The 26603-nt window shown below is 35.3% G+C and overlaps 1 protein-coding gene and 1 long non-coding RNA gene across 2 annotated transcripts in view; both read right to left on the bottom strand.

Annotated features, from left to right (window-relative positions):
* The window catches only part of LOC141342353 (dynein axonemal heavy chain 11-like), a 260969-nt gene extending 234682 nt beyond the window's left edge, over window positions 1-26287 (bottom strand). Inside the window, exons 1-29 of the mRNA XM_073846791.1 lie at window positions 26072-26287; window positions 25764-25907; window positions 25314-25510; window positions 25005-25194; window positions 24827-24926; window positions 23111-23322; window positions 21591-21824; window positions 21333-21500; window positions 20659-20775; window positions 20424-20561; window positions 20224-20348; window positions 19939-20134; window positions 19703-19807; window positions 19216-19611; window positions 18804-19136; window positions 17873-18127; window positions 17544-17713; window positions 17190-17412; window positions 13750-13866; window positions 9272-9358; window positions 9012-9170; window positions 8847-8930; window positions 8596-8754; window positions 6378-6500; window positions 6159-6281; window positions 3927-4151; window positions 1635-1726; window positions 1397-1523; window positions 593-742 (exon numbers count right to left, since the gene is read on the bottom strand). Coding sequence (XP_073702892.1) covers window positions 593-742; window positions 1397-1523; window positions 1635-1726; window positions 3927-4151; window positions 6159-6281; window positions 6378-6500; window positions 8596-8754; window positions 8847-8930; window positions 9012-9170; window positions 9272-9358; window positions 13750-13866; window positions 17190-17412; window positions 17544-17713; window positions 17873-18127; window positions 18804-19136; window positions 19216-19611; window positions 19703-19807; window positions 19939-20134; window positions 20224-20348; window positions 20424-20561; window positions 20659-20775; window positions 21333-21500; window positions 21591-21824; window positions 23111-23322; window positions 24827-24926; window positions 25005-25194; window positions 25314-25510; window positions 25764-25907; window positions 26072-26287 — 4965 coding nt within the window. The remainder of the gene's footprint in view (window positions 1-592; window positions 743-1396; window positions 1524-1634; window positions 1727-3926; window positions 4152-6158; window positions 6282-6377; window positions 6501-8595; window positions 8755-8846; window positions 8931-9011; window positions 9171-9271; window positions 9359-13749; window positions 13867-17189; window positions 17413-17543; window positions 17714-17872; window positions 18128-18803; window positions 19137-19215; window positions 19612-19702; window positions 19808-19938; window positions 20135-20223; window positions 20349-20423; window positions 20562-20658; window positions 20776-21332; window positions 21501-21590; window positions 21825-23110; window positions 23323-24826; window positions 24927-25004; window positions 25195-25313; window positions 25511-25763; window positions 25908-26071) is intronic.
* On the bottom strand, window positions 10225-13278 carry LOC141342354 (uncharacterized). The gene is made up of 4 exons (XR_012356683.1): window positions 13220-13278; window positions 12123-12247; window positions 11666-11768; window positions 10225-10714 (listed from the first exon to the last, which is right to left on the bottom strand). It is a non-coding gene; the product is annotated as an uncharacterized lncRNA (long non-coding RNA).
* Window positions 26288-26603: the final 316 nt, after the last annotated feature.

Here is a 26603-nt window from a genome sequence, read left to right as displayed (position 1 = left end):
AAATACATTGCATGGGTCAAAATTTTTGATTTTTCTTTTATGCCAAAAATCATTAAGAAATTAAGTAAAGTTCATGTTCCATGAAGATTTTTTGTAAAATTCCTACTGTAAACATATCAAAATGTAATTTTTGATTAGTAATATGCATTGTTAAGAACCTAATTTGGACAACTTTAAAGGTGATTTTCTCAGTCTTTTTGATTTTTTTGCATCCTCAGATTTCTGATTTCAAATAGATGTATCTCGGCCAAATATTGTCCTATCCTAACAAACCATACATCAATAGAAAGCTTATTTATTGAGCTTTCATATGATGTATAAATCTCAGTTTTGTCAAATTTAACCTTATCACTGGTTTTGTGGTCCAGGGTCACATATTTAATTAAAAATGCATTTTTATTTAAAATATTTTATTGTATTTAATAAATAAATAATCAACATTTTATATTTTAAAATCAAATCTATATTTATATTCAGTGAAATATTTTGTTAATATATTTTTTAAAGTTTGCCTTTTTTTAAAAAGTTACAACTTTATTATTTGAGTTTGATTTAATTATAGATGCCTATTTGATTTGAATGTGGGTTTTACCGGTCCAACGCAGTCACACTGCGAATAGAATGGAACATATTCTCTGTCTCTGCTGAACATTCCCACTGCTGCTGTGGCCTTTTCCCCCTCCTCGTCAGAAAACTCCAGATCAGTCATACTGTCAAACAGCTTACCCAGGTGACACGTAACCTAAAAAGCAATGAACCATAAAGCAGTATTTTCACAGAACAATATACTGTACACAGTACCTCTGTGTATAAATGAATCAATCTGCACAGTTACGTATGGTGAAGTACGGGCATATCCGTAGATAATGATATGATTGTGGATGTATTTGCAATTCTTATTATAACCCAGGTACAATGAGAACAAGATGGAGCACTTTGACCATGTTCTGGTTGAACGGTTCAGGAGAAAACCTGCACATATGTGGGAGGATCAGCTCAAAGAAGGAGGTGGCCAGGGTCAGAATCAATCCAAGTGTAGAACTTTCATTTTTTTTTAATCGTAATGATATTTCACAGTGAAGCACTGCCCTTGGAATTATCACCGTGATGATAAAAAAAAAAGTTTAATCATGGAGATAAAGGTTACTGTATGCAAATGAGAAGAAACATGAGGAAATACGGTACAATGGAAACATATTTCTGTGAATCTCGGTCACCATTATTGCAAATACCAGGAAAGGCTGCATACTTTATAGTTGACCTGTTTATGGATTACTGTAATACTGAAATGAGCTGTATAATTAGAGAAATCTGAAACTAATTAAACTTTCAAACTAATTCTAACAGGACTGTTATATGAAGTTACATGAAGTTAAATTTACATGCTAACTATTACCTGTCGGGGCTGTCTGCCCTTAGAAAGAATGTCCAGTAAGTCTGCTGAAGACAGGAAATAGAATCGTGGGAAAGCCATTCGCTTAGTCTCCAGGTATTTGGCTAGTGCCTTCTCACATACAGCCAGTCTAGAATGGATAACAGGAAATCAACAATCTATGCATCTCTCGAGACAAGTGTAACCATGCAAAGTTCATAAAAAGAATTCTTAAAAAGGCTGAACTTAAAATTTCACAGACCTTCTTTGCAGATCTTCAAGCATCGGTAGAATATTGGGCTTGTTGGTGGCAGCAATGACGTTTTTCGTTTTGCCACTTTTGAACATAAGGTCCTTCACACATCAACATGCAGAAGTAAATATATACATGTATTTGCATACTTGGCAGATTTTTTACAACAATTTATAAACATGCACATACATAATAAGCGCACTGAACTTGAATGAACTTTATTGTAATTTGTAACTTTGACAAGTTTACTTTTAAAATACACAGCTGTATTTTTTTTTTTTGTGTGTTTTGCTTAGTGATAGTTGTTCATGAGTCCCTTGTTTGTCCTGAACATTTTAAACTGCCCGCTGTTCTTCAGAAAAATCTTTCCCACAAGTCCCACAAATTCGTTGTTTTTTCAGGATTTTTGTGTATTTGAATTCTTTCAAGCAATGATCCTGATTTGAGAATGATTTTGAGATCCACACTGAGGACAACTTTTCAAACGGTTTTCAAACGGTTTCAAACGATCACTCAGTTGTCCTCAGAGTGAAAAGATGGATCTCAAAATCATACAGTCATTGTTGAAAAGGGTTAAAATACACAAAAATACTAAAAAAAAAAACAAAACCTAACAACTTTCACTAAACAAATGAAAAATCACTGCTGTGGATCATTCAGGTAACAACACAATATTAAATTCAAGTTACTTAAACTTTTGAACAGGGTAATTTTTATAAATTAAGATAAATAAACTATTATTTTCTCTTGTGGACTATATGTAAACGTCTTTTATGTGAAATATCTTATTGAGGTCAGTACTAAATAAAAAAACAACATGCATTTTGTATGATCTCTCTTATCTTGGTAAAATAATTAACATTTAAAGTAAACTTTTGACCTCAACTGTATATACTAACCATACACACATGCTATGCAATATAAATTGAATATATTTTTAATAATTAATTAAATTTTACTTGTAGTACTAATAATAACCAGTAATTAAAAAATGGTACTGTATCATGATCTGACATACTATATTTATAACAATAATTTAATAATCTGTACAGAAAAAAAAATATCTTGGTCTTATGTACTACATTTAATGTTTTATTTGAAATATTTCCACATCTTAACATCTTCAAATGAGCTTAACTAAAAAATGCTGACCCATATACTTATTAGTGATACACCGAATGTTCAGCAACCAAAATTATTCGGCCGAAAATAGCAAAATAAATAAGCAAAAAGGCCAAATAAAATATATCGAAAAAATGGCGTCACGCGATCAAATGCAGCAAAAATGTTGTCAGTGTGGAAACATTTAAAACTGTCCGAGAAAGGCTCAAAAATCATTACAAGCACCGACAGCGAGAGACCGTTTAGTATTGCATCGCATGTCTTCGATGAGAAGAGAAATGGGTTGATTGTTGTTGATTACTGTATGATGACTGAAATCATGAAATGACCTTAAACCATTAGTAAATAAACGTTATGTTGTCTAATATACGCACAAATTGACTTTATTCTGACAGCACTGCACAAGCTCCTTAGCCAGGGTTCAAAGTCCAAAGCTCAAGGAAAATCTTTGTGATGAGAATCATTCATAAATCTGCTGCTGTCAGCAAAAAGTAGTACTGAGGGCTTCTTGTGGGTTTCCGCCAAAATAAAAGTCAAAATTCATAAATGTTAGTGTTGTAATTTTACTGTTGTTCTGTAAAAACAAATACATTCTATTTTCTACAATAACAAATAACACAAAAATAATGATAGCAATCATTACAACAGCTCTATTAATACATTTATTATAACATTCTCCTTTGCTCAGCAAGGCTGCATTTATTTGTACATTAAAAACACATGCCTGATTCAAGAAGGGGGTCTTAAAATGGCCAAAGAATATTGTTTTACTAACTTATTAATTTTAAGTTAAATTGTGCTTTGTTGGTAGACTATAATGTCTACTAGAATGTTAAAAAGTATCAGTGTTAAATAAATATTTTTAAATTGTTGTTTTGTAATTGATTTTTTTTCTTTGAAAAGCAAGACAAAACTGTAAAAGGCAGATATTGGCTATTTAATTTATTCAATGGTGAAAAAACTGGCAAAATACATGGGTGAAAAATGTGTACGGTAATCGGCCTTCGTCCCACTGTGTAATTTTGTTCGTCTTCGGCCAAGAATTTTCATTTCGGTGCATCGCTAATACTAATGCTTCAGAATCTCTTCTAAGTTGAACAAACATTTAGAGAAATCATGTGCTTTAACCTTAAACTCTGCATGCAGCACTCAATGCATATAAGATGAATTTAAGCATACCTTAAAGTCAGAGTCAATGGAGCTGAACTGATGTGCCTCCTCCGGTAGTTGGTGGAGAATGTCTTCGGAGCCCATGAAGATGCTCTCCAGGTGAGCCCAAGTCCTCTGCACCTCCAGCCACAGCAACAGCACGGAGTCAGCTCGAGTCAGCTGGGCCTGTAGCTCCAACACCTGCCCGTGGAAGAACGCCGCCTGCTTACTGTGCAGCAACACTTGCAGCTGCACCTGAGAGAGATGCATAAACAGAGTCAGTAGCCACCAGGTTGAACAGTTTCTTTCACAGTTTCTTAAAGTTATCATTTATGATCTATAAACCTAAATTGGCCATGTCTTTCTTTCTTCAGTGGAAATGAAATAAAGGTTTTTGAGGAAAACATTCCAGGAGTTTTATCCTTATAGTGGACATCAATGCACTTCAAAGGGCTCTACACAATCCCAGCCGAGGAATAAGGGTCTTATCTAACGAAACGTTCAGTCATTTTCTAAAAAAATAAAAACGTATATACTTTTTAACTTCAAATGATCATCTTGTAAAAAATGCGCATAGATTGAAGTCAAACGCTCTTTAAAAGAAGGGAAAAACAACAATGTTTGATGATTTTGAAGTTAGAGGAGAAAATAAGATGGAGTTTTTCACCCTACCCTATCTTTTTGAACCAAAGTACACAGCATTTGTGGTTAAAATTGTGGTCTACATTTGAATTAATGACTGATCGTTTCACTAGATAAGACCTTTATTCCCCAGCTTGAATCGTGTAGAACCCTTTGACTGAAGAAAGAAAGAAAGACATGAACATCTTGGATGACATGGGGGTGAGTAAATTATCAGGAAATTTTTAATGTGGATGTGAGCTAATCCTTTAAAACATGAAAATAACAGTAAAATAACACTACTTTTTCTGAGAAAAATGTCACAATTTTCAGATACAGTATAAATTTGCAATTCTGAGAAAAAAGTCAACTTTGAGATACTGTATAAACTCGTAATTTTGAGCAAAAAGTCAATTTCGAGATATAAACTGGCAATTCTGAGAAAAAGTCACAATTTCAAGATAAACGCACAACTTTGAAAAAAGAGTCACAATTTTGAGGTATAAACTTGCAATTCTGAGGAAAAAGAGTCACAATTTTGAGGTATAAACTTGCAATTCTGAGGAAAAAGAGTCACAATTTTGAGGTATAAACTCGCAATTCTGAGAAAAAAGGTCACAGTTTTAAGATATAAACACACAATTCTGAGAAAAAAAAAATCACAATTTTGGGATATAAACCCAAGCACCCTCTCTATAAACTTGCAATTCTGAGGAAAAAAGTCACAATATCGAGATATAAACTTGTAATTCTGAGAAAAAAAAGTTAATTTTGATATACTGTATAAACAATTTCAAGATATAAATTTGAATAAAGTAAATTTTGAGATATCAGCTTGCAAATCATAAGAAGGTAAAACAACAATGTCAGATGATTTTGAAGTTAGAGGAGAAAATGAGATGGAGTTTTTCACCCTACCCTACCTTTTTGAACCAAAGTACACAGCGTTTGTGGTTAAAAAGTCTACATTTGAATTAATGACTGATCGTTTCACTAGATAAGACCTTTATTCCTCAGCTGGAATCCTGTAGAACAGTTTGACTGAAGAAAGAAAGAAAGACATGAACATCTTGGATGACAGGGGGGTGAGTAAATTATCAGGAAATTTTTAATGTGGAAGTGAACTAATCCTTTAAAACATGAAAATAACAGTAAAATAACACTACTTTTTGCTCTAGTTGCAAAAAGTAATATGAAAAAGTATTTGAGTTTTGGTGAACTCAGCGCGATGTGCTCATGTTGTTTTTGTGTCCATGTTGTGTTAGTCCCCTTCTGTTGTCTGTAATGTTTTCAGACATGTGGGTGTAAGGGGGCCGGTTTCGCACAGACGGCAGACTTATTGTCAACACTGATGTGTTTGGCTAGATTTTGGCCCCTACACATACAGCGTGATAACAAAGCCAGCGATGTGTGGTCTCTATAAATCTGACGTGTGAATACAGGCGGCTGACAATGAAAGATCGTTCTCTCGGCATAGTGGGACGGTCTTAGAGAACGAGATAAAGACCCTGGCCACACCAAGCTTATTTTGCCAGGCAACAGCTTGTTAACATTTTCTGATAAGCAAAGTGAACATGCTATCAGTCTAACATTTATGTTTAGTTTTTTTTTCACTGAGGAACATTTAAAAAATGTTTATACCTGACTGTTCTCCAGACTCTCTATGAGTTCATCACTGCATTTGAGCATTGGTGTAGCGGTGCGGTAATGCTCTTCATAAGAAAATTCCATCTGCGCCCACATCTGGCTAATTTCAGTCAAAACCTTTGAAATAAATGAATAAATCATTACGCTTATTTCCAGAAATGTATCACAGTAAAGAGTCTTGTGATAAAGATACTGTACAGTTAGTGACTGTACCTTCTCAGTGGACATCTCTTTGACTGCTCTCCCAACTGTACTGTGCACCACATCTTCATATCGGTGCAGCTCCAAAGCCAGTAAATCCTCAAGAGTTGTTTCTTCAGTTAAAGTGAAATTAACCTAAGAGAATGGTATAGAAAACGTGAAAATTAATATTGGATGCGAGTAAAACCTGATTAAACAAATAGTATTTGTCATCTTTTACTGGCCCTCATGTGTTGTATTGTAAATAAATAAATAAATAATAGTATGAATTATTATTATTATTTTATTTTGGTAGTTTTCCAGAAAAAAAATTAAACATCACTAAAATAATGTTCAAATTTCTGAAGCGCAAACACAAGTGAGTAGGTGTTGTGGTCAAAGAAATTTAGCATCATATATAAAAAAGCTTTTTTTGATGATAGCCCTTTCAGCCACTGAGTAAAAAATAAAAAAGGTTATTACAATTCTGACTTTTTTCTCGCAAATGCGAGTATATATCTCGCAATTTCAGACTTTTTTCAGAGTTTATATTTCACAATTCTGACTTTTCATGCAATTTTTTTTTCTCAGAATGGTGAGATATAAACTTGCAATTGCATGTTATAAAGTCACAATTTCGAGATATAAACTCGCAATTATGAGAAATAAGACAATTTTGAGATAGAAACTCGTAATTCAGAGAAAAAAAAGTACATTTTGAGATATAAACTCGCAATTCTGAGAAAAGTCACAATTTCAAGAAATAAACAAGTCTGAGAAAAAAGTCAATTTTAAGATGTAACCTCGTAATTTTGTCTTTTCTCACAATTTCAGACTTTTTTTGCGCAATTCTGACTTTTTTCTCAGAATTGTGAGATATGAACTCGCAATTCTGAGCAAAAAAGTCACAATTTGGAGATATAAATTCACAATTCTGAGAAAAAAACGTCAATTTTAAGAAATAAACTTACAATTCTGAGAAAAAAAAAGTCACAATTCTGAGATATAAATGAGCAATTCTGAGAAAAAAAAAAGTTAATTTTGAGATATAAACTCGCAATTCTGAGAAAAAAAGTTGCAATTCTGAGAAAAAAAAGTCACAATTTTGAGGTATAAACTCGCAATTCTGGGAAAAAAAGTCACAATTTTGAGGTATAAACTGGTAATTCTGAGAAAAAGTCATATTTTAAGATATAAATTCAATTCTGAGGGGGAAAAAAGTCAATTCTGAGATATAAACTTGTAATTCTGAGAAAAAAAGTCATAATTTCAAGATATAATCTCATAATTCCAAGAAAAATGTCACAATTTTGAGACATAAACTTGCAATTCTGAGAGAAAAAGTCACAATTTTGAGATATAAACCCACAATTCTGAGGAAAAAAAGTCACAATTTCGAGATATAAACTCGCAATTCTGAGAAAAAAAGTCGCAATTATGAGAAAAATAAGTCACAATTTTGAGGTATAAACTCGCAGTTCTGGGGGAAAAAAGTCACAATTTTGAGATAGAAACTGGTAATTCTGAGAAAAAGTCATATTTTAAGATATAAACTCAATTCTGAGGGAAAAAAAGTCACAATTTCAAGATATAAACTCACAATTCTGAAAAAAAAGTCATATTTTAATATATAAACTCAATTCTGAGGGGAAAAAAGTCAATTCTGAGATATAAACTTGTAATTCTGAGAAAAAAAGTCATAATTTCAAGATATAAACTTGCAATTCAGAGAAAAAAAAGTTAACATTTTAAGATATGCATTTGCAATTCAGAGAAAAAAAGTCAACATTTTAAGATATGCATTTGCAATTCAGAGGGAAAAAAAATCACAATTTCAAGATATTACCTTTCAATTCTGAGAAAAATGTGCAAGTTTATATCATGGAATTCTGACTTAATTTCTATTTCTTTTTTGCCTTTTAAAATAAAGAAGGACAAGTAAGAATGAAAGTAAATGTACATTTTTAAGATGTTCATCATTCAACATCATGTAAAAGAGCAGCATCACTATATCATTTTGTTGTGCACAATGAAAGAAAGAAAATCCTGACTTTGGAACAATGTAAAGCTGAGTAAATGATAAAATGGATTTAAAAAAATGTTGTTTAAAACTAAAATTTTACCAGTAGTGATATAAGGTTGTTTAATCTATACTTTTGAAATAGTTCATAAAATACGGTACAGTGAATATATTTTCCATTCTCTAAAATAACTAGCATTTGCATTGCACATCCACCAGCCTCTGTCTCACCCCAGTGGTCCTGACCAGCTGGGCCCAGTGTCTGTCTCTCATGGCTGGGTTAAGCAGCTCTGTCACAGCCCTCAGAGAAGTCAACAGATTCCTGAGCACACAGTCCAGACTCGCATACGCGTCCCAAACACGGGCCTCTTTATCAAGAACCCGCATTTCCTGGCCACACATGAAGTCAGATATTAGAAACACACAAGCACTAAAAACTCCTGTGTTTTAAAAAATATACATTTATATACAAGGATTCTTACTTTTGTAAACCTCCTCAGCTCTGTCTCCATGTGTTCTACATTGATCTCTCTCCATTTTGTCCTTGTCCATTCTACTACACTGCACTGTGAGGACACAGCATTGGGTTAAGTGGACAGTTCAAGCTTAAGTATTTAATTTTCTGTAGGAATAAAAGGATGATCCACCTGAGCACACAACACCAGATCCCAGAGCTGTTTCAAAACAGCAATGTCTTGCTGACAGAGCCTGAGCTGCTTAGTATCAGGGCTGCTCACTTCAAACAGCTTACAGGACTCCTGGAGATCTGCATTTTCTTCCTCTAAAACCAACATCTCCCTGTGACACTAACACACACAGCATAAACAAAAGGTCAATGTATGTAAATGAATGAAAATTAATTCTGTCGTATGATGGTTTGTTTGTATGAGAATAAATAAACATTTACTTTATCCAGGCAAGCATATGGTTTCTCTGTGTTGTACAGAAGAGGAGCTTCTCTTTTAAACCTCTCTCGAAACTGACTGAGCCTTATCTGTGAGGAGAGATATGAATCAGTGAAAACAAGACTATTAAAGGAGAAGTACACTTTCAGAACAAAAATGTACAGATAGTGTACTCACCCCTTTGTCATCCAAGATGTTCACATCTTTCTTTCTGCAGTCGTAAGGAAATTATGTTTTTTGAGGAAAACATTTCAGGATTTTTCTCCATATAATGGACTTCTATGGTGCCCCCGAGTTTGAACTTTCAAAAGGCAGCTTCAAAGGGCTCTAAATAATCACAGCCGAGGAAAGGAGGGTCTTATCTAGCAAATCGATTGGTTATTTTCAAAAAAACAAAAAAAAACTTACAATTTATATACTTTTTAACCTCAAATGCTCATCTTTTCTAGCTCTGTGTGTACTCTGTGTAGAGATTAAAAAGTATAAAAATTGAAAATGTTTTTAGAAAATAACTGATCGCTTCGCTAGATAAGACCCTTCTTCCTCGGCTGGGATCATTTAGAGTCCTTTGAAGCTGCATTTTTAAAGTTCAAACTCGAGAGCACCATAGAAGTCCATTATATGCACTCTAAAAAGTGCTGGGTTAAAAAATAACCCAACCATAACCCAGCTGCTGGGTAACTATGGGACAGAACACGCGTTGGGTTGTTTTGACCCAAGTGCTGGGTTAAATCATTTGACCCAAAATGCTGGGTTGTTTATTTGACCCAACCAGTGGGTCAGATTAACTGTGTTGCTGGGTTAAAAACTACCTAAATATTGGGTTATTTGTTGTCTAATTGCCTTGCTACCTTTATATTTACCAATAATAATATATAAATCACAAAAGAATGTAAAATTATTATTGTTTTTCTGTAATACAGTTACACAACACAAAAAAATGCATCTGTAAATGTCAATTTAATGAGTTTTCATATTTCTTTTTAATACAGTTTTCAAATAGGTGCAGCTGTCACACATTTTGTCCAACCCTTACAGACACAAATAACGGTTTTAGTAGATCAGTTTCTTTTAAACACAAAACTGTAAACAAGGCACACTATATTCATATTCTTTATGTCAACATTGCAGCAGCAGAACACTCAAAAATGAATTATTACCAAATTAGAATCATTCCAAACATTATGCCATTAAAACTTAGCCAAACAAAGAGTCCACCAGACAATTCTTACAGTTTAAAACATGTTACAAGTGGCCAAGAAAAAAAACTTTTGCCCTCAAAAACTTCACACATGAAGACTTATGTCCATCAATATGATATACTGCAAGCTGGAGAAATTCCCAGGCAACAAGTCCGCTTCAATGGCATGGCCTGGAACAATGGCGATGGTCTAGAAATGTTGTTGTCTCATCCCAAGGCTCAAATCCACCATGTTGGTCCCCACCTGTTAATTATACGGCATTTAGTCTTGCAACATAACTAACATTTTAAGTTAAGTGTATTTTATGAACATAAACATAGAGGCATGAAATAAATGCTCATTTTGCTTCTCAACTTTTCATACAGTTGTGGTCAAAATTAATAGAACACTAGTATTTTCACCAGCTAAATAAGGCTTTAAGTCAGTGATTTCTCTTTTGCTGTAGTGTGTCAGTAGGAAATATCGGTTTACATTTCCATTCATTTTGCCATTAATTGTGATAATCCAGTGACATTTTTGTTTGCACAACAGCCAGTGGTCCACACAGGATCTGATCTCATCATCATCCAGAAGAACTGTGACAGCGTCTCCAAGATGCTCCAAGAGACCTGCCTGCAAAGCTACAGTACTGTTAAGAGTTTTAAGCACTTGTCTAAAAATGTCATAAAATGATGCTGTCAAAAATAATGTCATAAATAAATGTTCTTTATCAGTTAACCTTGATTAACTAAATTAAATCAACATTTGGTTTGACCATCCTTTTGCGTTTAAAGCAGCTTTTGCCCTACAGTAGGTGCACTTGCACATAGTTTTTCAGGTAGCTTTGCAGGTAGGTCTCTTGAAGCATCTTGGAGACGTTGTCACAGTTCTTCTGGATTTAGTCTGTCTCAGTTTGTTCTGTTTCTTCATGTCATTCCAGACAGACTGGATGATGATGAGATCAGATCTCTGTGTGGAGGATTGGCTGTTGTGCAAACAAAAACCTCACTGGATACACAATTAAAGGCAAAATGAATGTTTGGAAATGTAAACTGATATTTCTTACTGACACACTACAGCAAAAGATAACAAACACTGACTTAAAATATTTTTTTAGCTGGTGAAAATACTACTGTTATAATAATTTTGGCCACCACTGTGTTTATATATATATATACACCCTTATTAGAGCAGAAAACGTAAAACAAAACTTACAGGTTGTACGTCAATGAATGGCCTCCGGGATTCCGTGGTTGTGGGTCTGAAGACCTTTTATCCAGAGTGGGCAGGACTTTGAAAGCACTTTCCCCTTTAGCATCTAAACCATAGGAATAATATGCAAACCGTGAGACATATTTTATAATCAAAACAACAAACTGAAACACTTTCATATGAAGATTTCTTCATTCCTTTAAATAATGCAAATTAATTCCCACCCTCATTCAACTACTCCAGGTTAAGTTTAGGTATGGGGTCAGATTCAGGGATGTAGAATATGCTCATGCAGAATAAGGCATCAGTTTGTGCTTCATAAGTACTAATTGACAGCCAATATACAAGCTAATAAGCAACTAGTTAAGTGTTACTGTACCATTGTATTTACCAGTTGATGTGTGTCAAATACAGTTGCATATGTTTTTTATAGATTGACATATTATAAGAAAAAGCTTACCTTAAGTCATGTCACCTTATCCCTTGCTGAGCACTCGCAAGAATTAGGTCTGCAACTGTAGCCCAGTCTTCAAAAAGTCTGCCTCTGGATATAGCTTCCTAAAGTCTTGTGAAATCTGATAAAATCTGAAAAACAAATGTGGTTCAATAAGTTTAAGGTTTATACTGGTCTCTTAGTTTGTAATGCAACACAGGCATTCACTAAAATGTCGTTCACATGCCGCGCCTAAAAACGCGTGAAAACGCAAGACGCGTCGCTTTCTCATTCTTTCCAAAACGCAGCTTGCTCTCACATGGCGTCTGCCGTTGCTAAGCAACCATGTCCCGTGCCTGGAAAAACGAGCTTTCATTATGAGCGTATATAGGCATCTACATCTGAAATAACAAACTTCAGTGCGCAAAAAACACGACATGTGAACGTCCGCATACACCACGAGAGATTAAGTCTAACTTTACATACTGTAGCTAAGACAACATTACATTTAAGTAATAAACAATAGTACATACCAGTCATATTGTGGTTTAACATTATTAAAGTAAGGGACATAGCGTTTTAGCTAATGCAGATAAGTTACCTCAAGGAAAAAAGCGCGAAAATGCTCAACATAAAACATATGGATCTATCGTTGGATTCGGCACGTCGCAGACATTTACTTGAAAAAATATGCCCTTAAAAGATAAATTTTTGTATGGAATTATCTAATTTTGACAAAACATTACAAAGCCATACAGTATGCAGACAGTAAAGGAACTTACCCCCGTATTTCTGACCTACTCTTTCCATAAGGCGTTAAAATAAAGGCCATGTGTATACTGTAAGTTATACAAATAACACTACACACACACACACACACACACACACACACACACACACACACACACACACACACTTTATATAACAATAAAGCGATTGTTGAGGCAAAAAAGTACATCGCTAGGGCTAGGCTGCTTAAGTTACAACGTTCGTCATTCACGGAATAAAATGCCAACCCCGCACAGCGACATATCAAATATTGCATTAAACAGTGAAATCAGTGTGCTCTAAAACACAACTTATTAAAAGTAAAGGTAAATAATGATATAATCATATTAATTTACCTTATAATCCTGCTTGCTGCGAGGTGCGTGACCGCCTGGCGAGGAGACGAGTGAAGAATCATGAATGTTCGATGAAGTGAAAAAAATAAACAAACCGGTTGGGTCAAAATAACCCAACCCAGGTGTTCATAGTGAAAGAACCCCTTAAAGTCCATTAGACCCAGCATGATCAACCCAACTGTGTGTTTACAGTGCCTCAAACAACCCAACATTTTGACCCAGCACAATTAACCCAGCAATGTGTTTACAAAAATAACCCAGCACTTTTTAGAGTGTGGAGAAAATCCTGAAATGTTTTCCTCAAAAAACATAATTTCTTTCAGCTGAAGAAAGAAAGACATGAACATCTTGGATGACAAGGGGGTGAGTACATTATCTGTAAATTTTTGTTCTGAAAGTGAACTCCTTTAAGCATATATATCCCGAAGTTGCAATATAAACCTTTTATAAGACTTTTAAACCTAAAAATATTTAATTTTGCTTAAAGAAATTTTACATTTACATCACTATTAATCTATCAGCATGCTCACCTCAAAGGCCACACACTTCCTGCGGATAACGGCCACCTCTGTGGTATGAAGAGGAGCAACTTCATGTTTCACTGTCCAGGCCAACTTCTTCATGTTGTTCCACTTCTCTGGCAACTCCTGATACAGTTAAATACAGTCAAACCAAAATGCATTCAGACACCTTCAACAGTTTAGAAAATGGTAATAAAATATGACAAGAGCTCAGAGTTAAACTGTGTCAGAACAAATTCATCTTGACAATGTCAGATAACTTTTATAGAAAGGTATGTAATGGATTACAGTCAACCAAAAATTCGGACAACTGTTAGTATGACGGTATATACACAACTAACATTACCTTGTTGACCAATTGCTAAGCAATGCTTAATTTTGTTCAGTCTGTGGTGTAAAAAGGTTGCATTAGCAATTAAAGAAAAAAGCTTAAGCTAAACATGGTGTCTGATTAATATTTGATCCCGAATTTTTAATGGTAGTCCACTGTATGAAGAATTTTGGGTATAGTAGGTCACAGTTTACATTATTTTGCTATCCCCACTTACATAAATTAACTATAGTGTCCTGCACCCACTAGTAAAAAAATATTAAAAATTATATCTGGTGTCTGAATAACTTTTGGTTTGACAGTACATTACAGTTAAGTAAACATTATTTAAATTAGCATATTAAAATTGAGACGTTTTAATCAATCATCCATCAAAATCTAATATATTATGAGTGTTAATAATTAATAATTATTTAGTCAGATTTGATTTAAGTCAGCATTGGATTAGGTACATGTAAAAGTAGTGAAAATGCAAGCACAATTAAATATCCAGCATTAATTAATCGGATGTTGATACTGGATGTATACACATTTAAACAAGCACAATTTAATCTCTAAAATAAATAAAATGTAAAAAATGAAAATGAAATTGACTTCTCACTTAAAATATTGTGCAAACGATAATTTAATTTGTAATGAAAAAATAAAATCCTTTTTTCTTGTGGTCTTAGACTTTTGGGGATAAAAATTAATTAATTTTTTTATATATTTAAAAATGTTTAAATTAGTTTAGAGATTGTATTGTAAAGTAAATAGATAACAGCATTCATGTTTGGAGAAAAAAAACTCACCAAAGTTGCATTTATTTGATCAAAAATATAGTAAAATAGTAATATTGTTATTACAATTAAAAATAACTGGCTTTTATTTCAATATATTATTATTAAATGTAATTTATTCCTTTGATGGCAAAGCTAAATTTTTCAGAAACCATGATACACCTTTTTTCAAGATTCTTTGATGAAAATTCATTTCAAAAGAACACATATAACACATTGTAAACAAATGTTTGTTGATTTATTTAATTGTGATTACTTGATTTGATAGTACTAAAATGTAAGTGTCTTTACTCTGACTTTTGATCAATTTAAAAGGATTAGTTTACTTCCAGAATTAAAATTTCCTGATAATTTACTCACCCCCATGTCATCCAAGGTTTTTGAGGAAAACATTCCAGGATTTGAATGGGATGAAGGTCCAAATTGCAGTTTTAATTACAGCTTTAAAAGAGCTCTTCTCGATCCCAGCCAAGGAACAAGGGTCTTGATTATTTTCTAAAAAATTGACAATTTATATACTTTTCTTTCTTTTTTTATATTCTTTCACTAGCTCCGAGATGTTCGTATACATTTTCACACATTACATAATCACGTTGGAAAGATCAGGCATTGTTTGTTTTTCATCTGTGTACTTTGGTTAAAAAAAAAGGTAGGGTAGGGCATTTGACTTTCTTTGCATGTTCGCTTTGTAAATACAGCGTCAGTACTTGAATCTACGTTATGCGTGACCTTTCCAATGTGACTATGTAAAGCGTGAGGTTGAGCTAGTGTAAGACAAGCATTTGTTGTTAAAAAGTATATATTTCTTTTTTTTTTTTTTAAATAACTAATCGTTTCACTAGATGAGACCCTTATTCCTCGGCTGGGATTGTGTAGAGCCCTTTGAAGCTGCTTGAAACTACAATTTGGACCTTCAACCTGCTGATCCCCATTGAAGTCCACAATATGGAGAAAAATCCTGGAATGTTTTCCTCAAAAACCTTAATTTCTTTTTAACTGAAGAAAGACAGACAAATATCTTGGATGACATGGGGGTGAGTAAAAATCTGGACATTTTAATTTAGAAGTGAACTAATCCTTTTAGAAAATCCTTGCTAAATTATAATCTCTCAAAAAAATCTTTCTGACTCAAACATTTTAGATTGTAAAAAAGCTGACATAACTTGACAAAAAGGGTCATGACAAAACAGATCAAAACCCAAAGATGGCATCCTAAAAAGCATCCCTATTTCACAGTACATCTTAAAGGGATAGGGATTGCGTATACTACGCCAGAGCGCATACACATGTAACACGCCAGATGCTGAGCACACTCTCAGGACAGCTGGACATGGCTGTGTATCAAAGGTAAAAAATGATATAAATACTGTTCAGTTTCTCACAAAAATCAATTGTTTTGTGTCTTAGGACATCAATGTATCCTCACGAGCCACAGGGTTTAATATGGATTTGTCTGTGCATGTCTGGTGCCCATTCACTGCCATTATATGACTGCAACGGTTTGAGTTAAACATCTTCGTTTGTGTTCAACTGAAGACAGTGTTGTTTTCGTCAACGATGACGATGACGAAATCATTTCGTTGACGCCACTTTTTTTCATGACGATAACGAGACGATGACGAGATAAAAATGGCTCGTTGATGACTAAAACATGACGAGACGTGTGTGAGTTTTCGTTGACGAGACGAGAATAGACGAAAATGTTAGTGGGTGGTCCGTCAGATGTTTAAAATGCATGACATTTCTGCTTATTGTGCATGCCAATTAAAACCTAAAAAGTATCTGCCACTATGGCAAGCCATTTTAGCATTAAATACTCTTTGCCATACTAGTATGGCAAGCCGTTTTAGCATTCTGTTTTAGCATTCTGTCCTTGGTTACGCCCACCACCTGGCGTGCAGCGCACAACGTGATGGCGGCAGTTTGCACACAGGGTGGTCGCAAACGGGCGAGAGGACCTATGGGTGTATTTCAAATATATGTCTTTTATGTCTACCCAACAGCAAAATACTTACTGACCTACATTAATTTGTTAAAAGACTACTTTTCCCATTTTTTTGACTAAAACTAGACTAAAACCTTTTTGACTTTTCGTCGACTAAAATTGGACTAAAACTATTACATATAGAAGTGACTAAAATTTGACTAAAACTAATAAGCATTTTAGTCCAAAAGACTAAGACTAAGACTAAGACTAAATCTAAGATGGTTGTCAAAAAACAACACTGACTGAAGAAACAAAGTCACCTACATCTTGGATGCCCTGTGGGTAAGCAGATAAACATATTTTTTTTATTTTTGGGTGAACTATCCCTTTAAAGGCTGTGAAATACTCTTACCTCAAGCTGCATGTGGACACACTCAGGTAGTGTTTCTCCATACTGCTCCAGAAGATTGACCACATCAACGACAGGTTCAAAAAGCTGGTCGGTACCAGTCCGTCTGTCTTTGATCGCCAGCAGGTAACCCATCACCTGCACAAGAGCCTGGTAGTCTCCACCGCACACTGGCTCTTTAAGCCTGGATTCCGCCCGGAGCATGAACTCCTCTAGTTCGCCAATACTGAAGAACATCAAGATCACAAACCAGCAGAAATCAATTACTTTTATTGACTGAGGAAAGCATTTGGAGTTTAGAGGAAAATTGGGGCATTAAAGTGTTTTTTTCTATGTAATTACAGAAGGGGGTCTCACCTGCCAGTAACATAAGACACCAGGTGCTCCTTAAACATCCAGCTCCATTTTTTGATTATGTTTAAAAGACTCATCTTGAATGGACGGATATCCACTCTAAACCAACCGTCAAATACCTGCCAGTCCTCCAAACGGCTGACCTCTGTATACACCTCTTCATAATGATTCATCTGGTGTGAAAGGAGACAATTTACTGATAACATGACAAACCTTTTTTACTACTAACAGAAAACAGTTTATGGGCAGATATCTACATCCATCCAAATATATTTCATTTTGTTTCAAAACCTGATATTCAAGAAGAAAGATTAAAAGCTGTATAGTTTCACCTGCTCTTTGAACTGCGCTGTGGTGGGAGGATTTTCTGGAAATGCATTTTCTCCATAGGCTTCCACCTCTTCAGCTGTCAGTGCATGACCATAGAGGAGGAACTGCCTGAGAAATTCAACCCTGTCATCAAGCCACAGGGGACTGTAGCGGATAAGTGTGTCCTGGTATTGCAAGGCTTTCTTCATGACTTCATCAACTCTCTCCATCACTTCCTGCTGGAGATCTGTTAGGTCTAACATGTCCTCAACATCAGCCTAAACAATGTATGAGGTCAAAAAATAAGAAAAGTTATTTGTAAATTTAAAAACAATACTGCGAAACTTCTTTCTGATATATATTACTCACAAATAAAGAGAAAGCACAGGTATCCAAATATCTGAGATCACTAGTGAAAATGCGTATAATTTGTCATTTAAAAATGTAATAATTTTAGAAAAATTCAAAATAATGGCATGCCTTTATTTTATTAGAACACCTTATTTGTTTTCCGTGCTTTCTGAGTACAGACACCAACCCATCCCTGCACTTAACATCTCCTGCACAACCTGGAACATAACATTTATTTCCGTGATCTGCCATTTTTGCTATTGTCCTCGCTTTGTTTTTTTCACAATAGCCAAATGTTGGGGGCGTAACTATTAATGATACCGAGACTATTACGTAATAGTCGCTGTTATGTTAAGATTGACCTACTTTTCAGTGGTCTTTTGCGAACACCAGATTTATATAAGAAGGAGGAAACGATGGTGTTTGAGACTCACAGTATGTCATGTCCATGTACAGAACTGTTATTATTTAACTATGCCAAGGTAAATACAGTTTTCCATTCTATGGCACCTTTAAAACGAAGCAATTGCAAAAAAGGTTCAATGTGACCTCAGATATTTGAAAGCCACTCTAAATTAACTGTGACCCATTAACTGTGAGTACCTGGTAGTCCTTCACGTTTAGGTGAGGAGCCACCCTCTTCACTTGAGCAGACATCTTGAACACATCTCCTAGTAATTCTTCGACCAACTCATTAAGTCCATCACCACCATCTTGATCCAGAGATGGTTTAAACTTGATCTCAGATCCCATCAGTAACATCTGAGCCTCAAACAAAGGAGCCTGCCTCACTGAGCCCTCCATGTTCTCAATGAAAAACTCCAGAGAAGTTGAGACAGCACTGAAAAATCCCTCAACCACCATATCATCTACGTACTCCAAGTAGGCCTTCCATGCATCTGAAGAACTATCCACAGCAAAAAGGATCAGGTTCTCCTGGGAAAGATACAAGAAAACAGAAATGTTAAAGAAACAGAGTGTAGCAAAAAAATAATTAGAAAAAGCTCTTCCTCACCTGTAACAAATTATGGATAGTTTCTCCATCTTTCCTGAGATTGCTGTAGCATTTTGCTATTCTTGCTGCTCTATCATCCAGCTGCAGGGTTGATTCTTTCTTATGGTCTTTCCTGCAGAACATTGGCTGTTTGCTCCATCCATTCATTAGAACTTCAATCATCTCAACATTGTCTTTAGTTTTTTGTAGTCTTCTCTCTAGATGATAGACAGTGTCCTTCAATGTGCAGATGTAGCTCCAGCAGTTCTGGTCTTGCCATGTAAGCTCAGTTTCTGCTTGATAGATTTGCAGATCAATGTTCTCCATCTCCACTTTCATAAGAGGAGCCTCCACTTCAAGAGTCGTCTGTTTCAGCTTGTTATACCACTGCACCATTAAATGTAGGCTCCCAAGGTTCTAACGGAGATCAGGTAAAGTACTCATATTAATGCCATAGACCATAAAAACCAAATTTACCTGCTAGCAGACAAACTGAGCATTCACTAACCTTAAAGAACATCTTTCTATTTTCATACACCATCACAGCAGCAGAAGGGATGTTCATCTGATTAAGGATTTTCAGGTGTTTCACGTCCTTGATCACAGCAATCAGCTAAGGTGAAAAAGTTCAGTATTATGCAAATGAGTACACTGAAAGATTCCTCAAAATTAGATGCTCTAACATTTTAAATTAATGCCTTATGTTGAGATCAATTTTAAACGCACTACAGTTATGTTCTTCACCTCCTGATTGACGTTTACTGACAGCAGGTCAGTACTGGGATTTCTTTTGATTAGGGGCTGATCCAGGTTCATCTGGCAGACTTGGTTAATATTGCCACACCAGCTCAAATAGACCTGCTTTTCATACTCATCCAAATGAGAGGACATCTCCAGGTACTTATGATAGACCAGCTCCATTTCTGCTCCTTTGATACTCCTGTAATTTAAACGCACAATCATCTTATATTTGTACCACTAAAAAAAAAACAGAAAAATAATAATCTAAATAGACTTTAAAACACTTACACATCCAGAACAAACTGAAAATTGTTCCAAGGGATTTGGATTCTGTCTCTAAGCATTTTTGCCCACTTTAGACACCCAGTCATAGCAGGCATGTTTTTGCTCAAATGCAGCTTGTTTCTTTTTTTCTGGAATTAAATGATAAATTACACAACATCCTTTTTGTACATGAACAAAAGTATGTTGAAAAACAACTACTTTACCTGCTCAAGATGAGAATCAAACAGGTGTTTGCATTGGTCCAGCTCATCTCCAAAAAGCTGTATCACTTTGGAGAAATTAGGAATGAACGTTTCCTTTATGAGGTCTCTTTCCAAGAGGGGTTTGAGCACAGCGACCAGCTTAAAACACATACAGATTAAAAGGTTATATGGGTTAGACTATTTTAGGCTTTTTCCTATTCATTTGAACTAAATCGGTCTTACCAGAATAGCTTACTTTTAAAACTGATTCCAATCCTGAACAATCTTGAAAGGCAAGGCACAAAATACTGGACAGTCGTCGATCGAAATCTGCAACTCTTTCTTGGAAAGTTGAAAAGTCTTTTTCGAAATCCTTTACATAAAGTATAAAAAAACATAAGATAATTGTTGAATAAAGTATTTAATAATATATAATATTCTATCCTGGTCAAAAAAGTTTTAATTTATATTAAGTATAATTAATTTGTTAACAAACGTGTATTAGAATGTACATTACGTTAAACAAACAATATAGACTGATATCTAATTAATTTTTTGATAATGACATGTTAAGTTTTAAACATTACTATAAAATTGTTGCCAAAAAAACGTTACATTAAATGATGATTTATGGGAACAATTAAGCCTTTGAGCATAAAAAAGAAGGTTGTCAATTATCAGGCATGTAGTATCCAAACATACCCTATATTTACAAGAAAGCCCCAGGAACTCTATAAAAAAACTGAACTATACCAAGAGTTATATCTGCTATTCTACTGAACAATCATATATCACATTATCTGACATATTCAGTGAGATATTTTTATCATAGTATAAGACATCAAACTGTTTAAGCTAATATTGCAAATTTGTAAATCTATATATCTTCTAATACATCCCAAGCAAGGAATTAACTCCATGCAATTATACCAGAGAAGTCAAATCAAGTGGATTGTATTCTTGATCCCTCATGGCTTTGCAAAGCTGCAGAAACTCTGCATGTAGTCGAGAGACCTGTTCAGTATAAACCCTTCCTCTGAGACCTCCAAAAACCAGCTTCTCCAATCTTTGGAACTCCAGGGTAGTGGAGAAAAGAGCCTGGAAAACATATTTTTTCAAATAAAATAAAACTAAATGGTGGCTGAAAGTGAAAGTGTATATTATCGCTTCAAAAGATGTACTGCTTACCTTCAACTGTAAAACACGAGCCAAGAAGCCATCAAATAGAGTAAAAACAAGAGCCGAAGGGAAATCCCAGCACTTTGGTGTAGAATAATGACTGGCCAGAGCAGCCACCTTCTGTCTGTATGTCTTGAATGTTTCTCTGACACACCTGAAAACTCCCACCACAGTCTGTAACTTCTCCAAACTATCTTCAGTCTCTGCTCTCAGCAGCTCCTCTGCACTGAGATATGAAGTGGCCTAGATGGAGGAAAGATTTGGTTACAAGAAAAAAAGTTGTAACCTCTATTCCAATTACTCTATCCATTCCCAAAATAGAAGACAATCCGAATAGAACTGATAATTAATACATGGTTGCATTCCAAAAATGGATGATTTTTAATTGATAGACTCATGGGCTAATTACACACAGAATTATATACAGTATTCATACCCCTTTTTTCACGTTTTGTTGTGTCACTGCCGTATGTTAAACTGCTTTAAATTACTTTTTTCCACATCAATCTAAACTCCATACACCATAATGACAAAGCAAAACAGAACTGAAATATTTTTTTTTAACTGAAATAAGTACATTGCATAAGTACTCATACCCTTGACGCAGTACTTAGCTGAAGCACCTTTTTGGGTATGATGCCACAAGTTTTGCACATCAGCATTTGATAACTATCTGCCATTCTTCTTCTCACCTCTTTACCTCTCAAACTTTGTCAGCTTAGATGGTGGCAGACGCACATTTTCAGGTTTCTCCAGAAATATTTGATTGGGTTTAAGCCCAGGCTGTGGCTGGGCCACTCAAGAACATTTACAGAGTTGTCTATAAGACACTCTTACTGTGTGCTTATGGGGCATTGTCTTATCAAAAGGTAAACCTTCTGCTCACTCAGAGGTTCTGAATACTCTGGACTGGGTTTTCATTAAGGCTATCTCTATATTTTGGAGCAATGAGCTTAACCTTCAGCTTCTGTGCTAAACTGTCCAATGTCCCAAAGTGGATGAATACTTATGCAATATAATAATTTAAGTTTTTTTTTCTTGTTTTTATAAAAAACGTGTTTTTTGCTTTGCCATTATGGTGTATAGAGTGTAGACCAACGTGGAAAAAAGTAATTTGTAGCAATCTGAAGGAAAAACTTTATCAAATCCAGTTCAAGGAAATGCATTTTTGTATTCATTTTGGTCTTATATGGTTTTGATAATATTTTCAATAATAATTTTAATTTAATGACTCTTGAGCAAAATGTACTATGTAAAACTAATTTGAGTGTACACATCTTAATTATAAATCAAGTTTTGTTTTCAATTTTTTTTATATAATACTTTTTTGGGGGGTGTTGCACCACATGACATTTTACAACCTAATCTTGCCTTGTCAAAAAAGATTAAATCTGTTATCTTAAGAGATTGTTGAGCTTAAAACAGCATGTTTCTGCATGTTGGTTGCATCACATGACTGGTTTGCCAAATAAACATTCTCAGACAATACACACTAAGCATAAATTAGATGATTGTCACATATGTAATACCTGCTGAATGAAGAGGTTGCAGAGCTCCTGCAGCAGAGCAACGATGCGTGCAGGTGAACGATAGAATGAACAGTGAGTCCAGACCAGAAATATAAGATGAAAAACTGGTGGAATGAGCTTATGGATGGATGAGAACTCATTTTCCTCCAGTTGAGACAGCAACGATCTCAAAGGCTGAAGGTGAAGATCTATAGCTCTGGCTTCCTGCAAAGCTGAGTGACAAATACACATAAACAATATCTAAGAAGAATATTAACAGTAAGAACAGTAGAAAACTCAACTGTAACAAATGTGACACTGGACCACAAAATCAGTCATAAGCGTTTTTTATTTTAAATCAAGACTTATCATTTATCATCTAAAAGCTGAATATATAAGCTTTCCATTGATGTATGGACAATATTTGGTCAAGATACAAGTACAGTGGTGTGAAAAAGTGTTTGAAATCAAGAAATCACTTAAATAAGACCTGCCTGACAAAGTGAAGTAGACCAAAAGATCCTCAAAAGCTACACATCATGTTGAGATCCAAAGAAATTCAGGATTATAAAGCCATTTCTAAAGCTTTGGGACTCCAGCGAACCACGGTGAGAGCCATTATCCACAAATGGCGAAAACATGGAACAGTGGTGAACCTTCCCAGGAGTGGCCGGCCGACCAAAATTACCCCAAGACTCATCCAAGAGGTCACAAAAGACCCCACAACAACATCTAAAGAACTGCAGGCCTCTCTTACCTCAGTTAATGTCAGTGTTCATGACTCCACCATAAGAAAGAGACTGGGCAAAAATGGCCTGCATGGCAGAGTTCCAAGACAAAAACCACTGCTGAGCAAAAAGAACATAAAGGCTCGTCTCAGTTTTGCCAGAACACATCAAGCTGAAGCGAACTTGGGTTCTGCATCAGGACAATGATCCAAAACACACCAGCAAATCCACCTCTGAATGGCTGAAGAAAAACAAAATGAAGTCTTTGGAGTGGCCTAGTCAAAGTCCTGACCTGAATCCTATTGAGATGCTGTGGCATGACCTTAAAAAGGCAGTTCATGCTCGAAAACCCTCCAATGTGGCTGAATTACAACAATTCTGCCAAGATGAGTGGGCCAAAATTCCTGCACAGCGCTGTAACAGACTCATTGCAAGTTATCCCAAACGCTTGATTGCAGCTGTTGCTGCTAAGGGTGGCCCAACCAGTTATTAAGTTTAGGGAGCAAACACTTTTTCACACAGGGCCATGTGGGTTTGGATTTTGTTTTCCCTTCATAATGAAAAACTTCATTCAAAACTGCATGTTGTGTTTACTTGTGTTATCTTTGATTCATATTTAAATTTGTTTGATGATCTGAAACATTAAAGTGTGACAAACATGCAAAAAAATAAAAAATCAAGAAGGGCGCCAACACTTTTTCACACCACTGTATTTGAAAAGCTGGAATCTGAGGGTGCAAAAAAGAAGTATTGAGAAAACTGCCTTTAAAGTTGTCCAAAATGAAGTTCTTAGCAATAAATTTTACTAATCAAGTATTAAGTTTCGATATGTTTATGGTAGAAAATGTAAAAAATATCACCATGAAACATGATCTTTACTTAATATCCTAATGATTTTTGGCATAAAAGAAAAATCTAATAGGCAAAAATGTATTTTTGCCTATTGCTACAAATATACTTTTTTGTGGTCCAGGTTCAAAAAATGTGTTAGGAACATTGCATGCCTTACCATCAAAAACAGCCTCCATCAAAGCTTTGAATGATGGTAAATAACTGCTGTCTATAATTTCCAGGATCCTCATCATTTTCTGAACACAAGGATTCTGAAACTGAGATTTACAAAGATTTAGTACATTCTCAAATATTTCTGCTTGCTCATACACCATGACATTGGTTTCTAGACTAACCTGTTCATTAATACTCTGCATGTTTGTTTTCCTGGATCTCCAGAAGTCAAGTTCAGCTTTTGGTCCAGGGTTCGATCCTGTCACAATCAAGTCAGCAGAATCTGCTCTCAAGACTTTATGGATCATGTGCGTCCAGCTGATGACCATGGACTCAATTGCATGTATCATGGCTCTGTTGCGACTGTCTTGCCTAGTTTGAAAACGAGAAATTGATCGTTGTTACAGTCAAACTGAAGACACTTACTCTGTATACATGAGAATTAACAAGTGAGTCAGACTACAAGCAAACAAACATAAAAACACTCCTACAGTATGATCGTTGTCTCTGGACAGTGCTCTATCCATTCTCTGATGGCAGGAATGGGAAGGATGGTTTTGCCATAATACTGTCCCTTCACCACAGTGACCTTGCTTTGCAAATTCTCTATGTGTTGCCTCAAATCCCGTGATATTATATTCGGCCACGTTTGGTGATTCTTCTTGTTTGACAGAAGTGGCAGACAGACCTTGACGCAAAATATTGACAAATTTGAATGGCATTTTACAGGATGACGACTGCATGCATCACAGAAATATGTAACTTGAATTTATACATCTACTACTATTCACTTCTGTTCAAAAAAGAAAAGAAAGGGGGGAAAAACAACATAATTTGATGGTGGGCGTTACTGCTAATATTCTGTTTCATTCTGTATTTATTTACTTCTTTGACAGCAAATCAAACAGTTGAGGATATTGGAGTTTACAAGTGTTCATTACCTTCTCCATGGTGTCTGACAGCTGTGGCAGAAAGGAGGGTGACAACACCCCAAAGAGTAAAGAACTCCTACAGTTTTCTGGCAGGATGGGGGCATTTCCTTTTTTGAGAATGTAAACTTCCTTGTCTATAGAGAGACGGCAAACCTGTAAAAAAACAAAACAAAACAAAACAAAAAAGTGTACACTTAAAACAACGGATAATTGTTGCTGTTTAGCCTAATATTAAAGGAACACACCTGTGGTCTATGATTTTGCATGCACTGAACTAAATCTGAAAATGTAAACACAAGGCCTTTTTGTTCACTTACCTCTGTAGAAACGAATAGTGCATTGGACGCTGTCACGCTTAAAAATAACACTCTAATACGCTTTTCGAAAAACGTCGTGAAAACTATTTTATTTTTTTCAACGTTGACAAATTTTTCCCACGCATCAGTTTTGAGTTTGAGCATCCGGCAGAGTATCTCGCCTAAATACTGTACTCTGGGGTCTTCGGAAAACGCTGTTTCTTCAGCTTCAGACATGTTCGTAACAATCCAAAACTAAAAAGTCGTCGCGTATTTTCTGAAGCAGGTGGAACGGAATCAGTGTCACGTGTTTACATATCGAGCTTTCAAGTTACGGTGTGGTGAAGAGATTTCATTCAGAGAAAGTGCAAAAAGGGGCGGTGCAGCGTCCGGTTGCTTTGGTTACCATCCAACACGCTACATGTACCTCTCCACCCTGACCACAAGTCAGGCATTTAAACCTAAATGTTTGTTCCACTTGTCAGCATCAGCATTAAAGCTAATATAGTCAGTTTGATTTAGAAGAAGACCAAACTCGCAGCTAATTCTAGAA

This window comes from Garra rufa, chromosome 9 (genome assembly GCF_049309525.1).
Source record: "Garra rufa chromosome 9, GarRuf1.0, whole genome shotgun sequence".
Lineage (NCBI taxonomy): Eukaryota > Metazoa > Chordata > Actinopteri > Cypriniformes > Cyprinidae > Garra > Garra rufa.
Note: the sequence above shows the minus strand (reverse complement) of the source record. Positions and strands in the feature narration are given on the sequence as shown.